At 41.8% G+C, this 16402-nt stretch overlaps 1 protein-coding gene across 1 annotated transcript in view; it reads left to right on the top strand.

Moving 5' to 3' along the window:
- Nucleotides 1-16402, top strand: part of WDFY1 (WD repeat and FYVE domain containing 1) — a 55145-nt gene that overhangs the window by 27545 nt on the left and 11198 nt on the right. The window contains exons 3-8 of the mRNA XM_027514749.1: nt 93-166; nt 7295-7349; nt 8854-9004; nt 10769-10881; nt 12946-13072; nt 14062-14167. Of these exons, the coding sequence (XP_027370550.1) occupies nt 93-166; nt 7295-7349; nt 8854-9004; nt 10769-10881; nt 12946-13072; nt 14062-14167 (626 nt within the window). The remainder of the gene's footprint in view (nt 1-92; nt 167-7294; nt 7350-8853; nt 9005-10768; nt 10882-12945; nt 13073-14061; nt 14168-16402) is intronic.

Below are 16402 nucleotides of genomic sequence, written 5' to 3'. Positions count from 1 at the left end.
CTAAGTCATATAGCTCTTTTTAATAAAGTACCTTGAACAATGACTTAACGTGCTTAACTCTGCTCATAATATGATCTTTGTCTTTCTGGCAGCTCCCTGCTCTGCTATGGCTTACCATCATGATAGTAGACGGATATTTGTGGGCCAGGATAATGGAGCTGTGATGGTAGGTAGCTTCCAGAATGTATTCATTGTATTGACCTCCCCATGTTCACCGTTGGACAGTTTAAATAAAGTTAACAAAGAATGCCCAGTTGTTTGGCATTAGGAAATGTTTCATTCAGTACAGATGGTAGACCCCAAAATGGATTAATTCTAGAATTAACTAGCATTAATTAATAAATTAATAAACTCCAGATTTTCCTTGACTTATGACGAGGCTTTGTTCTGATAAACCCATTGTAAGTTTAAAAATATCGTTAAGTTGAAAATACACTTAATACACCTACTGAATATCATAGCTTAGCCTCACCCACCTTAAACATGCTCAGAACACTTACATTAGCCTACCATTGGATGAAGTCATCTAACACAAAGCCTATTTTATACTAAAATATTGAATATCTCATGTAATTTATTGAATACTGTACTGAAAGTGAAAAACAGAATGATTGTATGAGTCCAGCATGGTTGTAAGTGTGTCGGTTGTTCACCCTCAGGACGCTGAATAGGGGCTGTGGCTGCCCTTGTCCAGCATCACAAGAGAGGATCATACGGCTTATCACCCTTCTGGGAAAAGATCAACATTCAAAAGTCAAAGTATAGTTTCTACTGAATGTGTACCGATTTTACACCATTGTAAAACTGAAAAATCATAAGTTGAGCCATCCTAAGTCAGGGACCAGCTGTAGCTCCATGGAGCTCTGATGATTGATGGCTGATTCTCAGGCTAACCCACAATGCACAGCCTTTGTACAGGAAACATGAGTCGCGTGGCAGCCCCATCCCTGAGCCCATGAAGGAGGAGACTGGGGCAAGGAGGACGTGGGGGAGATCACGCGCATGCGTGTGTGTGTGTGTGTGTATGACAGAGGAGGGAGAAGAAGAACAAGATCAGGGACCAGTCATTCGGCCAACAACTCGTGTAACTCTTTGAGGCAGTGCTTCTCAAACCATCTTTGGTTAAGGACCAGATATTTAAATTTTCAATTTATTAGAGATTGGTGTTTTTGTAAGTCTAATTGTGTGTGTGTATGTATATATTTCATTAAGATGTAATTCATATAGCATAAAATTCACCAAAGTGTGCAATTCAGTGGTTTTATAGTATAGTTACAAAATTGAAAGTGAAAGTGTAGTCACTCGGTTGTGTCTGACTTTGCGACCCCATGGACTGTAGCCTGCCGGGCTCCTCTGTTCGTGGGATAACCCAGGCAAGAATACTGGAGTGGGCTGCCATTCCCTTCTCCAGGAGATCTTCCCGACCCGGGGATTGAACTTGGATCTCCCTCATTGCGGTCAGATTCTTTACTGTCAGAGCCACAGGGTGCATATGCATATATCTCATTGAGATATACTTCATATACCATGAAATTCACCAGCTTGACGTGTGCGGTTCAGTGGTTTTATAGTATAGTTTCAAGATTATACAACCGTTAATAGTCTAGATTATTTTTATCAGTGCCTCCCACCCCCAAAAATAAATCCCATATCCTTTAGCAATCACTCTGCATTGTCCCTTTCTTCAGTTCCTAGCAGTCTGTAATATACTTTCTGAGTTCATTCTGAACATTTTATGTAAATAGAATCATTAAATGTATAGCTTTTTATATTTGGCTTTTTTCACTTAGCATCATATTTTCAAGGTTCATCTGTGTTGTAGCTTGAATTAATCCTTCAGTCCTTTTTGTGGTGGAATAATATTCTGTTGTATGCCACACTTTGTTTATCCATTCATTAGTTGATAGATAGTTGGATTATATCTACCTTTTGGCTACTATGAATAATGTTGCTATGAACAGTCACATAAAAGTGTGTGTGTGAACCTGAGTTTTCCATTTTATTGGGTATACACATCTAGGAATGGAATTGTGGGTCATATGGTAACTCTGTATTTAATTTTTTACAGAACTGCCAAACTGTTTTCGAAATTACTGTACCATTTTACATTCCCACCAGCAATCTATGAAGGTTCTAAATTTTTACATATTTACCAACACTTATTATTTTCTGATTTTGTTTATTTCCTAGTCAGTGTGAAATGATGTCTAGCTTATCTAATTTGTTGGGAAATCATTGTTGATAGCAGCCTTTTTTAGTCCTGTTTATTTCTGTAAGATTTAATAGTCCCCTTTTCATTCCTGAGTTTAGTAGTTTGAGTCATTTCTCTTTTTTTTCCACCACTCTAGCTACATGTTTGTCAATTTTGTTAGTTTTTTCGAAAGAACCAGTTTTCATTGATTCTCTGTTGATTTCTCTATTATTTTTCTAGTCTCTGATAATGTGTTTCAGATTTTTCCTTTGGTTTGCTTTGAGTTTAGTTTGCTTGGTTAATATTTTGGATATTACATTATTAAGGGAGAAAATTTGGAAGGATCCCTGGTGGCTCAGATGGTAATCTGCCTGCAATGCAGGAGACCCAGGTTTGATCCCTGGGTCGGGAAGATCCCCTGAAGAAGAGAATAGCAACCCACCCCAGTATTTTTGCCTGGAGAATTCTGTGGACAGAGGCTACAGTCCATGGGGTCGCAAAGAGTCTAGCACGACTGGATGACTTTCACTTTTAACTTTATCCGCTTGAATGTCATGATGATATTAAATTGCTGGAAAGTTTTCTGAACACTCATTCCCTAATTTTCTGCTTTAAAGAAGCAGACCTCATTTTGAGTAGCACTGCTTTACAGAACTGGGAATGGTAACAATAAGTAAGATTTGGCTAGTGGGGTTCCATCACATGTAAAGTGAAGAATGCACACAGAGCAGTGAGAGCACAGGCCGGCGCCTGCACTCATCTGGCTGGAGAGAGTGGCATGGCCAACCTGTAACTGTGCTAAGCCCTAGAGGGTGGCGAGGAGTTAACCAGGAGAGAAGGAGGAGGACTTGCAGACACAGAGGACTGTACGAGCAAAGACAGAGAGGTTTTCAAGGTCAGAGTGTGTGCAGAGAGAACGAATGAAGTGGTTTGGCAGCATGAAACATGTAAGACTGAAGAGGTGGCTAGAGCAGGTCAGAGAGAGCCGTGCGTTCAGATTTTACTCAGCACTGGGTGTCCTGCAGAATGCTGATTAAGAAGGAAGTAGACATGGGCCCTGCTCCCAGGGGTCTTTTGGACTAGTAAGGAGGACAGGTAATACACAAGTGAGCATCGCATTGCAGGTCGTGTTGAGCACTGTGGAGAAATGAACAGGAGTGGGAAGGAGAGGGTCCAGAGAGGTGTGTGGCCCCGCGCCCAGCAGACAGGATCTGCAGGAAGGAGGGCCGCTCCAAGGCTGTGACGTCCAGCTGAGGCCTGAAGGGCAGGCAGGAGACAACCAGGCAGAGCAGGTTTTCCAGGAGTGAAGGTATGTGTGGAGGCACAAGGCAGGACGTCTCTGTGTGTCTGAGGACTTGGAGGACATCCTCTTGGCTGGTTGGTGCTGAGTGACAGGGCAGCTCTGGGGGTGATGGGACCAGGTGGGCTGAGGGCAGGTCATTCAAGGCCTTGTGGGTCGGGGTGAGGTTTTCAGTTTTGTAAACCCGTGGGAAGCTCTTCCAGGGTTTTCAGCAGAAGAATGGTGTCATTTAATTTACAAAGATCCCCCTGGCTGCTCAGTGGAGCACGGATTGGAGGGCAACAAGAGTGGAGGTGGGAGGGAATTCCCTGGTGGTCCAGTGGTTAGTATTCGGCCTTTTCATTGCTCAGGGCCCAGGTTCTTCCTTCTCTGGTCAGGGAGTTAAGATCCTGCAAAACCATGCAGTGCAGCCGAAAAAAACCACACATGCTCTAACACCATATATAAAAATAAACTCAAAATGGACCAAAGACCTAAATGCAAGTATAAGGCCAGACACTATAAAACTCTTAGAGGAAAACACAGGCAGAACATTCTTTGACACAAATCACATTCAATATCTTTTGTGATCCACCTTCTAGAGTAAAGAAAATTAAAAATGAACACATGGAACCTAATTAAACTTAAAAGATTCTCAAGGCAAAGGAAACCATAAAACAAAAAGACAGCCCACAGAATGGGAGAAAATATTTGCAAATGAAGCTACTGACAAGGGATTAATCTCCAAAATATACAAACACCTCATGCAACTCTAAGTTAAAAAAAAACAAAAACCCAATCAGAAAATGGCCAGAAGATCTAAATAGATATTACTGCAAAGAAGACATACAGATGGCCAAGAGGCACATGAAAAGATGATCAACATCAAGAGAAATACATATCAAAACTAAAATGAGATATCACCTCACAATGGCCATCATTAAAAAATCTATAAACAATAAATGCTGAAAAGGGTGTGGAGAAAAGGGAACCCTTTACAGTGATAATGGGAATATACATTGGTACAACCATTATGGAAAACAGTATGGCAGTTCATTAAAAAACTAAAAATAGAACTACCATGTGATCTAGCAATCCCACTCCGGGCATATATCCAGAGAAAACTCTAATTCGAAAAGATAACATACACCCCAGTGTTCATTTCAGCACTGTTTACAATAGAAGCAACCTAACTGTCCATTGAAAGATGAATGGATGAAGAAGATGGACTATTATTCAGCCATAAAAAGAATGAAATAATGCCTTTTGCAGCAACATGGATGGACCTAGAGATTATCATACAAAGTAAACCAGGTGGAGAAAGACAAATATATGATGTCGCTTCCATGTGCATGGTAAAACATGGCACAAATGAATCTATTTACAAGACAGAAATAGAGTCACAGATGTAGAAAACAGATTTGTTGTTAGCAGAGGGGGAAGTAGAGGGGAGAAATAAATTGAGACATTGGGATTGATAATATACACACTTTTGTATATAAAATAGGTAAATAATAATAGACCATATAGCACAGGAAACTCTACTCAATACTCTGTAATGACCTATAATGGAAAGGAATCTAAAAAGAGTGGCTATATATGTGTGCCTGTTCGGCTCTGTTGTACAGCACAGACTAACACATTGTAAATCAATTATACTGCCACAAAAATTTTACAAATGGAGGCGGAAATATCAATTGTTGTCGCCATCTGGGTGAGAAGGTTGTGGCAGTGATGACGGACAGAAGCAGATGTCTTGAGCTGCAGCTGTGGCAGGTTGGGTGCAGGGGTGGGGAGAGGAGCAAGCCAGATGACAGCTGGGTTTTTGGCTTGAGTGTCTGGTGGATGGTGCATCATTGAGAAGAAATGGCTTAAGGGTGTGCGGGGAGAGGGCATTTAGAGCAAAAGGACAGTGAGGAATCAGTGGTGCAGTTAAGATACCGGGGAGACACCATTCATGGGTGATGCGAAATGGGCCAAGGGGTGGGAGGACCAGCCAGGACAGTGGTCATGGTAGCTGGAGGGGCAGTAGGTTTCAGGTGGGGCAGAGAGAGGATGAGATCAAGACAGGAACATGACCTTGGGGATGGCAGTTAGCAGCTGGTGGCTGCAGGGAGAGCCGTTTCCATGCAGTGGGGTGGTGCCCTGGGGTGCAGTGGATTGAAGGGTGACTGGGGTGAGGAGCTAGAAAGCCTCAGTGTTGAGTGTGGGCTGATCTATAGAGAAGGTTTTGGCTGGGATGGGGTTGGGGGGCGCGGCAAAGAAACTCTTAGCATTGTTAAAAGGGTTTTTTGTTCACTTGTTTTGCTTTTTAAATTAGAAGTCTTGAGTATGTTTAAGAGCCAGGAAGGAAAGAGCTAGGCTCTCCTGCTAGGCTGTCTGCATAAGAAGTTCACTGGACAATAGACAGGCGGTGAGAATGGAGGGCGGGGTAGGGGATCTACATGGTTGGGGGTTGATGCCCACCAGTTTTTTGCTGCTGTAAATCCGTTGTGTGATAATAAATGCCAATGGTCTCGTTTTTCTCCTTCTGAAGATTTTTATCAGAATATGGTGATGTGCCTACACATAATAAGAGGCCAGGAGTGCAGGCCTCAAATAACATCTCCAGGAATGGCAGTGGCCATGAATTTTTTTCTCTAGGGACCCTTCTTGTGGCTCCTGGTTCAAGGGTACTCTCTACTGCCATTATAGAATGGCATATAAAACTCTTACAGCTCTTCGGTTGAAAGGGGCATTGTAAGTCCAATTTAGCATTAGTTAGTATTGAACTGTTGATTTCCCATCAGAGATTGTGGTGGTGGTTTAGCCGCTAAGTCATGTCTGACTCTTGTGACCCCTTGGACTGTAGCCTGCCAGTCTCCTCTGTCCATGGGATTCTCCAGGCAAGAATACTGGAGTGGGTTGCCATTTCTTTCTTCAGAGGATCTTCCCAACCCAGGAATTGAACCTGGATCTCGTACATTGTGGGCGGATTCTTTACTGACTGAGCTATGAGTCCCAGCAAAGATTAGTATGTATAAAATGCCGATACATTTTTGTACTTTGTAGAACCAAGATGAAGAACAAGAAATCAGTATTCCTTTGTGGATTTTTTTTCATCCTGACCAATCAACAATTCATAATGTCCATGTTATCTAGACAGTTAAGAGCTTACCAATTTAGCACTGATCAATAGAATTTTTAAGTAGTGTATTTTCTTTAGAGTTTTATCTTAGTCTTATGCCTGAGGCTCATTTTTTTTCATTAAGAAGCGCATACTTTTAATTTTTCCTAGTTATAAAGTATTACACAGTCCATAAAAACTTTGGGAGATAAAAAAGGAAAATCACCACAATCTTTAAATTTCTTTTTTGTGTGTGTGTTTGTGTGTTAAATATATGTAATATGCCCCTTCTGTTGCTTCAGATACCCAATGCCTTATTTTCACTGGTACTGAGAACTCTGTTAGTAATGGGTCTTTGTATATCACTTTGCTTTGGATATATCATCTTGAGAAACTTTTAGTGATACCAAGACAGCAAAGTTAACAGGATGCCTCCTTTGCAATTAGAGGGAAAGGAAGTGTAGAGCACTCATTTGTAGAGGAAGAATTAGACAAAAATTCTGTGGTGGTCAGCAGCACTTTCTTTACTTGTCTGGTTCCAAAATAAATAGTGTTGCAAGGACAGGACCAAGAAGCAATTCTCTGCTGTTCTTGTGGAGCCAGTCTTGAGTCATAAGGCTGGTGATGGCCAGTTTTAGATTTTACATCCTTTTGGAAGATGAGTTCCTATTGTTTTTAAAACTATAACTGTTCTCTTATTGCATGTTTTTACTTTTAGGAATTCCACGTTTCTGAAGATTTTAATAAAATGAACTTTATCAAGACCTACCCAGGTAATTATAATACACACACTCATTTGCACACATATACATGTAGATACACACAAAAATAAACTAGAACACCATGTCTTATGATCAAAATTAGATTTTCACATTAACTTTTTAAAAGGTTGGTTACCCCAGTTATTAAGAGAGGCTGTTATCTCTTCAGAGTTATTTACACATCCTTTTCCTGCTTATTAACATTTGAAATTTTGTATACTGTTCCACTGGGTGCGTGTGTCAGATTTAGTTTAACCATTCCTCTATTTTTGAAAATGTGTACTGCTCCCATTTTTTGATAACACATACTAAGACATATGATGATATGTACATAGGCATGTGTGTTTATATATATCTGTGTGTTTTTATATATATATATATATGTATAAAAGTGATTTCATATATATGTGTGTGTGTGTCCTTGATGGTTACTGACTCAGATCCTATAACTCTTATTACTTTAAGATAGATTACTAAAAGTAGAATAACTGGATCAAACATTAAAACTTTTTTTTAATACTCTAGATTTATTTTGCAAAACTCTCTCCAGCAATAGTGTAAATATTTTAATGAGTAGTGATCGAGAAAGTGCCTGTTCATTAAGTCTTCATTGTTCTTTTTAAATGCTTATTGCCAGTTTGATAGTTAAAATAGTTCTGTTTTAAAATTATTTAAACTTTATTTGATATTGGCCATTTGTTATGTTTTATGAATGTCTACATGACTACGCCTGCATTTCCAGGGGGTTGTAGTGTTTTCTGGTTAATTTATAAGAAACAGTCCCTCTGTTTTTCTGAAGCAGCCTGTACAGCTGAGAGTAAGGTCAGATGTGTCTCTGTCTAGCTTCTGACTTCATTCATCAGACTTGGCATTTATTAAACACCAGCTGTATGCAAGACCCTGCTCCACGTAGACAGGTCACTGCCCTGGTATGGCTTAAAATTGACCTGGAGATAGAAATATTCCAGAAGTTAGGTAATAGAATACTTCCTCATTCTCAGCTATTACTTTGGAATGTGGAACTTTACAAATGCTTCATCTTAGAAATAATAAAAAGTTTATTTCAGAAAATTTCAGTTGCCCTTTTCACAATGCCACTGTTTTCTAAAGAGTCAAAGCACTAAAGGTACAGACAAAAACAAACAAACCTGTTCTGTTAAGAAAAGACTACTGCTTTCCATACGAAACTCATTGATAGTTGTTTGAGATTTTTTTTTAATCTGTCCTCTGATATACTATTTGAATCCCTCTTGAGCATTATTCTTTAAAGGATATTTAGCTTCTGATGGTCTCCTCCCTTGCAGGGAGGCAGAGGGCAGGGCCTCGGAGAGCCTGCCCATTAGATCATGGGTTGGGGGTCGGGCAGATTCTCTGCCGCCTGTTGAGAGTGCAGGCTTTCCAGGGTGGGCCTGTCCAGCCTGTGAGTCTGCAGGCTGACTGGGTGGAGAAGGGGACCCCCAGTTCCCACCCACTGAGACTGGATTGCCCAGGTCGTGTTTCTTCTCTGCTCCCGCAGCTCATCAGAACCGGGTGACGGCGATCATCTTCAGCCTGGCCACCGAGTGGGTGATCAGCACTGGCCACGACAAGTGTGTCAGTTGGATGTGCACCCGCAGCGGGAACATGCTCGGGAGGCACTTCTTCTCTTCCTGGGCCTCGTGTCTGCAGTATCCTTCCCAGTCTCAGCAGTTAGCTCTGCATCTGATCCTCAACTGCTAATTGAGACCTAAAGGCTGAATGATTCCTACATATTTCACATAAAATCGAAGAATTTATGTCTCTCTTTTCTTGGGTATAAAATTGGTTTATTAGGACTTGGTGGTTAAGACTTGGCCTCCCAATGCAGAGGGTGTAGGTTCCATCCCTAGTCGGGGAACTAAAATCCCTCACGCCTCTTGGCCAACACCCCAAAACAGAAAACAGAAAAACTATGGTAACACATTCAGAAAAGACTTTAAAAGTGGTCCACATTAAAACAAACAAATGAAATACTTTTAAAAACGGTTTATTAAAAGTGATAAATGAATTGCTGTTCTCTGCTGGGGTGTGCCATAGGTGTTTTAATATAGAAATCTCAGAAAATCTAAACCTCATTAATACAGACCCCTCCTTCACTCCCTTGCTTTTTGAAGTGAAAGAAAAGACTTTTTGTTGCGTAAAGAGGGAAAAAAAGGAATGAATCTTCTAGTAGTGGGTTATTTGCAGACCTGGCAAGAGAATATAAGAATTTGTGACCCTGGAATTCATAAAAGGGCTACAAGGAGTTTTTTCATTTTCTTGTGTGTGTTTGAAGAGGGTTCATAATCCTTATATGACTCTCGAAGGTGCCTCTGGATCCCTCAGATGTTAAGAAATTGCCGCTCTGAAATTCTGCTGCTGTATTCGTTTCATGTAGAGTGCGCTCTTGCATCAGGCTGCCTGTGGTAGCTATGTATCTTAGTGCTGGCAAGGTCAAGGCTGTCAGCCGCAGGCAAACGCCCCATGGTATTTTCTCTTTCCGTGTTGGACATCTGGTGTAGTGAAATTCTTTCTTCCATTGAGAGCCTTTATAAAAATGTTTGCTACAAATGAACGTACATCATGAGATACTTAAAATAGTACCATACACTTTAGAATCAAACAAGGGAAGACTACTCAGATATATCATGTGCTATATAGGCTTTTCTGTTATGTGTTTCATATGGATTGATAGAAAATAGCACAGAATTACATCTTTGTGGTCCAGCCTGTGGTCTTCCTTTTGATCCATGTTTTGGAATTAAAACAGTAATTATCTTATTGTGTGTAGACACCTGATTTACCACAAACTGCTATGGCCATAGAGTAACTGAGTGTTAATGGCAAGTTGTTACCAATAGTTAATATATTTTTAAATTTTAAATTTACTACTGCCCCAAATGACTGCCTTTTGGACGGCTAAACTCTTCACAGCAATTTAAAGTAAACCATCTTCTTCACTTAAATCTAAATCCTCTAGGCCCCCCAAAAGATGAGTTCCCATCATTTGCTCTCAGTTTTACATTATTTCCAGAGATAATTTCATAAAAAGCATTTTTCTTCCAGTTCTTTTTGACTGTTTTCATTATTGAATATTTTACATTTTAAAACTTTACTATAATATGATTACTTATTTTTATGTCTCTCTCTATATATATCAGCTCTTTTATCTTTTTTGTTGCCAATTCCTAGGATATTAGTTGAAATAATAACAGGTACTCAGTGAATGCTTATTGAATGAATGAATATTAACTTTCCTGATAATTCTAGCTTAAAGCATTTTTTCCTTTGGTGTTTCCATGCTGTATGATTTTCAGTGGAGTGTTTCTTTTCTCAGAGTTTTAGGTTTGTGCTTACCCTTTATAGAATGTACATTTTCTGCTTTGTAACTTTGAGATGGATTGTGTTATACATCCTTGACTGCTTCTCCACAGATACGACTTTGATACTCAGTATGCGTTTGTTGGTGATTACTCTGGACAGATCACCCTGCTGAAACTTGAACAGAGCACCTGTTCAGTTATTACCACCCTTAAAGGACATGAAGGTAGGCTGTGTGATCACCGCTGTTTTTCACTTAATATGTGTGCATGTATGCCTGCTCAGTCGCTTCAGTCATGTCCAACTCTTTGCAGCCCTATGGACTGTATGTAGCCCTCCAGGCTCCTCTGTCCATGGGGATTCTCCAGGCAAGAATACTGGAGTGGGTTGCCATGTTCTCCTCCAGGGGATCTTCTTGATTCAGGGATCGAATGAGTCTCTTACATCTCCTTCATTGGCAGGTGGTTTCTTTACCACCAGCGTCACCTGGGAAGCCCTTTTCACCCAATATGGGCATCCAAATCTAGTTCTTGCCTCTGTGGTTTCATGAATGATTAGCTCCCTAAGATCTTGTCAGGTTTCAGTTTGACTGGCCAGATGTGGGACTTCAGTCCCAGAAGATCTTATGAAAACTAAGTGAAGGCAAGGTATGGGGTTAGGTGTCATGATCCCTTCTAGATTTGTAATACTTATGTGACATTACTTTCTGTTCTGTTCCCCTTCTTTAATTAAAATTTAAATTTAATTTAAAGTAATTTAATTTTGTTCCCCTTTTTAAAATTTTATGTAAATGGTAAGACCTTTGGAAAAAGATTGTTATTTTAAATTTGTTGCTTTCTAGGACACCAAGACACAGTAGGTCCGTCAGTACAATTGGAAGTGTATGAGCTGGTTCTGTCTTTATTTGGGAAACATCCACTGGGGAGGCACCGAGGGAAAAGAATGATTGGGCGGAATTCTGTTATTTCTGTAGCAGAGTGATCTGGCAGGGCTTCGTGGAAAGGTTTTAAAGCTCAATTGACTGTATTTCGTAACATTAGAAGCTTTGAGGCCATCTGGTTCAGATTGAAGAATTAGGAGTTTGTTGAAGGAATTAATGATGGATTGATTTATGAAAATAGTGTTTTTAAGTATAGCCAGTTTAAATGTCCTCTGTAGGTAATTTATTTAGATAAATCTGGGTCTGTGACCTTGTAGAGGAAAAGGGGGAGGGAAGGACAGTAAGTTTGAGTAGATAAATCTAAAGGCAGGAAAACACAGGCCCTCAGAAACCACTTTCTGTTTATGACTCATGGTCTCATGATCCCAGGCTCTTAAGTATTCTCTGGGTTGCTCAGGACAGAATGAGTTCTGATAACTGCTCAGCAGGGTTCATGTAGAAAGAGCTGGCCTGTCTGCTGTTAGGCTCTAGCTGAAAAACGTGGGTCATAGGATCAAACAGGGCTAAGGTTTCTACAGAATTGATCCCTGAAGCCAGTTTTGCACAGTACTTCTTTTTTCACTTTGGTTAAGCTTCTGTGAGAAACAAGTCTCTTGTGGTTTGCTTCTGAATATGGCTTTACCAGTTTTCTATACACCCACCAAAAATACTGTTAGCTTGTGTGACTGGTTTAATAAGTTTATTACTTTTTCTAGGCAAGCAGCAATTAATGGAACAATGAAGAGATCTGTTGAAAGAGAAATCTGTAGAAAGAAAGAGTTTTCCCAAGGGTATCAAATTTAGTAAGTTTAGTCAATACAGAATGTGAAACGTAGGATTTGGATTTTTACCTGCATTCTTTGGCATAATTGTGTGGTACGATTTCACTTTTTTTTCCCTTCCTCTAAGACACTTAATTTCCTTAAACAGAGGCATCCTGGAGTAGGACACCCACAAGGTCCCAGAGACCTGGAATAATCCAGACTTTTAAATCAGAAAACTCCTGAAACCTTCACTGCCTTTGCTCTTTAGATACTGGTAGCTATTTTTTTTTTTCCCCTTCAAAAGCTTTTTCTGAACTAACCCTCATTTACAGCTATAAAATAGTTTTTTGGTATAGAGGAGGAAAATCTTATTTTAAACACCTTTGTGTTCAGAGTAGTCTGATATACAACTCCTGAAAATCCTCTTCTTGTAGCTTGGGTAGGGACTGTGCTGTGTCTCCCCTGTGACTCATGATAAAGTGTTAGATGCCCTTTTATACCAAGAAGATCCATTTTACATCCAGACTCAGCTGGTCCTGATTCAGTCTTCCCTTGTCAGTTGTGTGCCAGTGGAGTGTTCCAGCTAACCTCCCTCTCTCACCCCTAGGGAGTATCGCCTGCCTCTGGTGGGACCCTATTCAACGGTTACTCTTCTCAGGAGCGTCTGACAACAGCGTCATCATGTGGGACATCGGGGGAAGGAAGGGCCGCACACTCCTGCTCCAGGGCCACCAGTGCGTGACTGGGGGGCGGGGGTGGGGGTGGAATCCGAGCTGGGGCGAGGCGGGGGGAGGCATGAGTACTCTGAGACCACTGTCTCCAAATCGCATCCTTTCAGCTGTCCAGGTGATAGGGCTTTCTCCCACCTTTCTCTGCCAAGGAGTCACCCCAGTGAAATGTCTGCTTCAGGCAAATGTGAGTTAGAGACCATGGATGGGGACTTTGACCTTGGAAGACGGCCTGCGGTACGACACTTAAGCCAGTCTCATTAGTGAATTTCATTAAGGAATAATGTCTGGATTGACCCAGTCCTGCTTCGCCTAAGCTATGGCATTTTAATGCTCAGGTTTTTGCCATCTAGTCTTGAAGAGGAACCCTTTCCTCGTCATTGGGTAGGCTTGTCTGTTGCTTGGCTACGAGCAGAGTCAAGTTGAAAAGCAGCCAAGGAGAGGAAAGCTTCTCCCCACAAATCTACAGGTCAGGAGGTTGTTTCCTAGGGCATCCAGAAGAGGAACCAGACAAGCATGCAGGAGCAGGGCAGACTCCCTTACCCTGTCAGAGTGTGTGCGTGCACACACGTGCACACCAGTAATCTCCATCGTGTTCAATTGCTAGTTCTTACGGATTATGTAAGTAAGGGAGTTACACCTCCTTTAAGAGGTGAACACCTCTTAAGTTCTGAAGACCTACTTGTTCAGAAACAATCTTGTGCACCTGGTAAGAAATTATAGTGGTTGGTCCAGAAAACTATGGTCACCATCTCCTCTCTGACCTGCAGTTCTTAATGACGGACTTGAAAGCAGTAGCATTTATTTCATAGTAACTGTTATTCTGTATAGTACATTATAGAATGCCTGGTAACGTATATACAGGGATCCAGATGACCATACCAACTAGTTAGTGATAAAATGCCAGTTGCTGATTCCAGCGAGGGGAGACCCTGGAGCCTGCATAGAGACTGCGTGTGTCCCAGCTTGAGGCAGTGACTGCTGTCTGTTTGCAGTGACAGAGTGCAGGCGCTGTGTTACCTGCAGCTCACGAGGCAGCTGGTCTCCTGTTCCTCGGATGGTGGAATTGCAGTGTGGAACATGGATGTCAGCAGAGAGGAGGTAAGAGGGAGCAAGGCAGGGCTGACCTGGGGAGGTCCCACAGCCCGCCTCTTGGTTTTCCACCCTTTGGCTGGAGATGCAGGCAGTCCCAGCTCCTCCCCGCTGTGCTTACTGGTTGCTGTCCAATGCGGTCCTGTATGTCACCGTCACTGTGTCCTCTACTCACTGGAGAGTTTCCACGGGGACAAGCAGTAACCACACATGGGGCATTGGGCTGATTTTCACAGAGAAGTGCATGGAGAGGACGCTGGAGACAGCCCAGCCCGTCCAGGGAATGGACTGCAGGCAGGTGCTCCAGGGTGGTGCTCCACATCTGCCATGGGGTCCCCAAGACACTCACCAGGGACATAGCTCATCTGGGAAAATATTTCCCCATTCTCTGCTTTTATTTCCCATGAGCTCTGTCCCACTGAGTCCGTGTCACTCTAGTGTTCTTTTCAGGAGACCTGAGTTTAAGTGCCTTAATTTCCTCGTCTCTGTTCCTTCTTCCATCAAGTGAAATAATTGAATGAGACGGCTTCTAAGCTCTCCTCCAGTTATTTAGACAGACACTATAAACAGTCTCTCCTTTTTCTCTATTTTAAATAATGCTGCAGTGAACATTTTTGACCTTGTCATTGTGTGATTGTTCAGTTATTTATTTCAGACAAAATTCTGAAAATAGACCCTTCGGGTCAAGGGTATATACAGTCTTAAGGCTTTTTCTAGATGTTGTCAGATGATTTCCAGGCAGGATTTCCATTCTCATCTTTACCGGCATAGGTGTTATTTGTCTTTCCCAAGTGACGTCTACCACCTGTGGTGTAGAGAGTGGCATTGATTCCAAAGATTTTTTTGTGAGGGGGTTAGGGTCTTATGGTTTAACCTCAGACACATTTACTGATTAGCTAAACGGTAGCCCTAAAGTCTGGAAACTTAGCCACATATACCTCGTAAATGATATTGTATTGTGGTGCATATTAGGTGGCTCAGTGGTAAAGAATCTGCCTGCCAATGCTGGAGACACAGGTTTGATCCCTGGGTCAGGAAGATACAGGTTTGATCCCTGGGTCAGGAAGATCCCTTGGAGAAGGAAGTGGCAACCCACTCCAGTATTCTTGCCTGGAAAATCCCATGGACAGAGGAGCCTGGAGGGCTACAGTCTATGGGGTTGCACAATTGAGCAGCTAATCAGAAACAACTCATACTCTGATGTCACGCGATGTGTTCCAAGTGCTGTCCTTTATACAGCGTGTAGGTCAGCTTGCTGCCCACTGCAGTGGATGCTGGGCGTGAATGCAGCATTCCCCACAAGCCCTGCACATGCTGCTTTGTGTCGCCTCTGATTACTTGCGAGTCTGATTCTCCCTGAATACAGTTGCATCTTTAGCATACCCTCGGGGACATAATCAGAGGGGTTCCGTCTATTAAAAAAAAACAGCGACATTACTTTACAGGACATTACACTTGCAGGCTTTATAATTACTGTGCTCTATACATGAAGATCGGAGAAGGCAATGGCAACCCACTCCAGTACTCTTGCCTGGAAAATCCCATGGATGGACAAGTCTGGTGGGCTGCAGTCCATGGGGTCGCTAGAAGTCGGACACACCTGAGCGACTTCACTTTCACTTTTCACTTTCATGCATTGGAGAAGGAAACGGCAACCCACTCCAGTGTTACTGCCTGGAGAATCCCAGGGACGGGGGAGCCTGGTGGGCTGCCATCTATGGGGTCGCACAGAGTTGGACACGACTGAAGCGACTTAGCAACAGCAGCAGCAGCATACGTAAAGATTCTTGCCTGCCAAAAACTTGCAATCTAATGAAGGAAGTAGATTCCCATATAAATAATAAAATTTCGTTCGTAATCTGGAGTACTGATTGCTAGTTTTTTAGTGACCTTGTGAGACAAGTCAGAGGAAATACTGATGGCATATCTGCTGGTTAATTTCTCTATTTGAATTTTCTAAAAAGCTTTTTGGTAAGGCTTAGAATAACTTGTTATTAAACATATGTAAAATTGACTCAATATTACAGAATGTGTAATACTGCCTTTGCAAATGTTTATCTGAACTGGGTTATGTATTTGTCATCTCCTAGTTTCACGCAACATCAGCAGCTAGTGTACTGCACTGTTGCCTCAGTTCAGTTTAGTCACTCATTTGTGTCCGACTCTGCAGCCCCATGCACTGCAGTGCACCAGGCCCTGTTTCCTAGACTTGTTGCTCTTCAGTCTAATTCTGAGAGAGCAGGA

Source organism: Bos indicus x Bos taurus, chromosome 2, assembly GCF_003369695.1.
Source record: "Bos indicus x Bos taurus breed Angus x Brahman F1 hybrid chromosome 2, Bos_hybrid_MaternalHap_v2.0, whole genome shotgun sequence".
In the NCBI taxonomy this organism is placed as follows: Eukaryota; Metazoa; Chordata; class Mammalia; order Artiodactyla; family Bovidae; genus Bos; species Bos indicus x Bos taurus.
The sequence above is the reverse complement of the archived record's forward strand: the minus strand, read 5'-3'. Positions and strand labels throughout refer to the sequence as shown.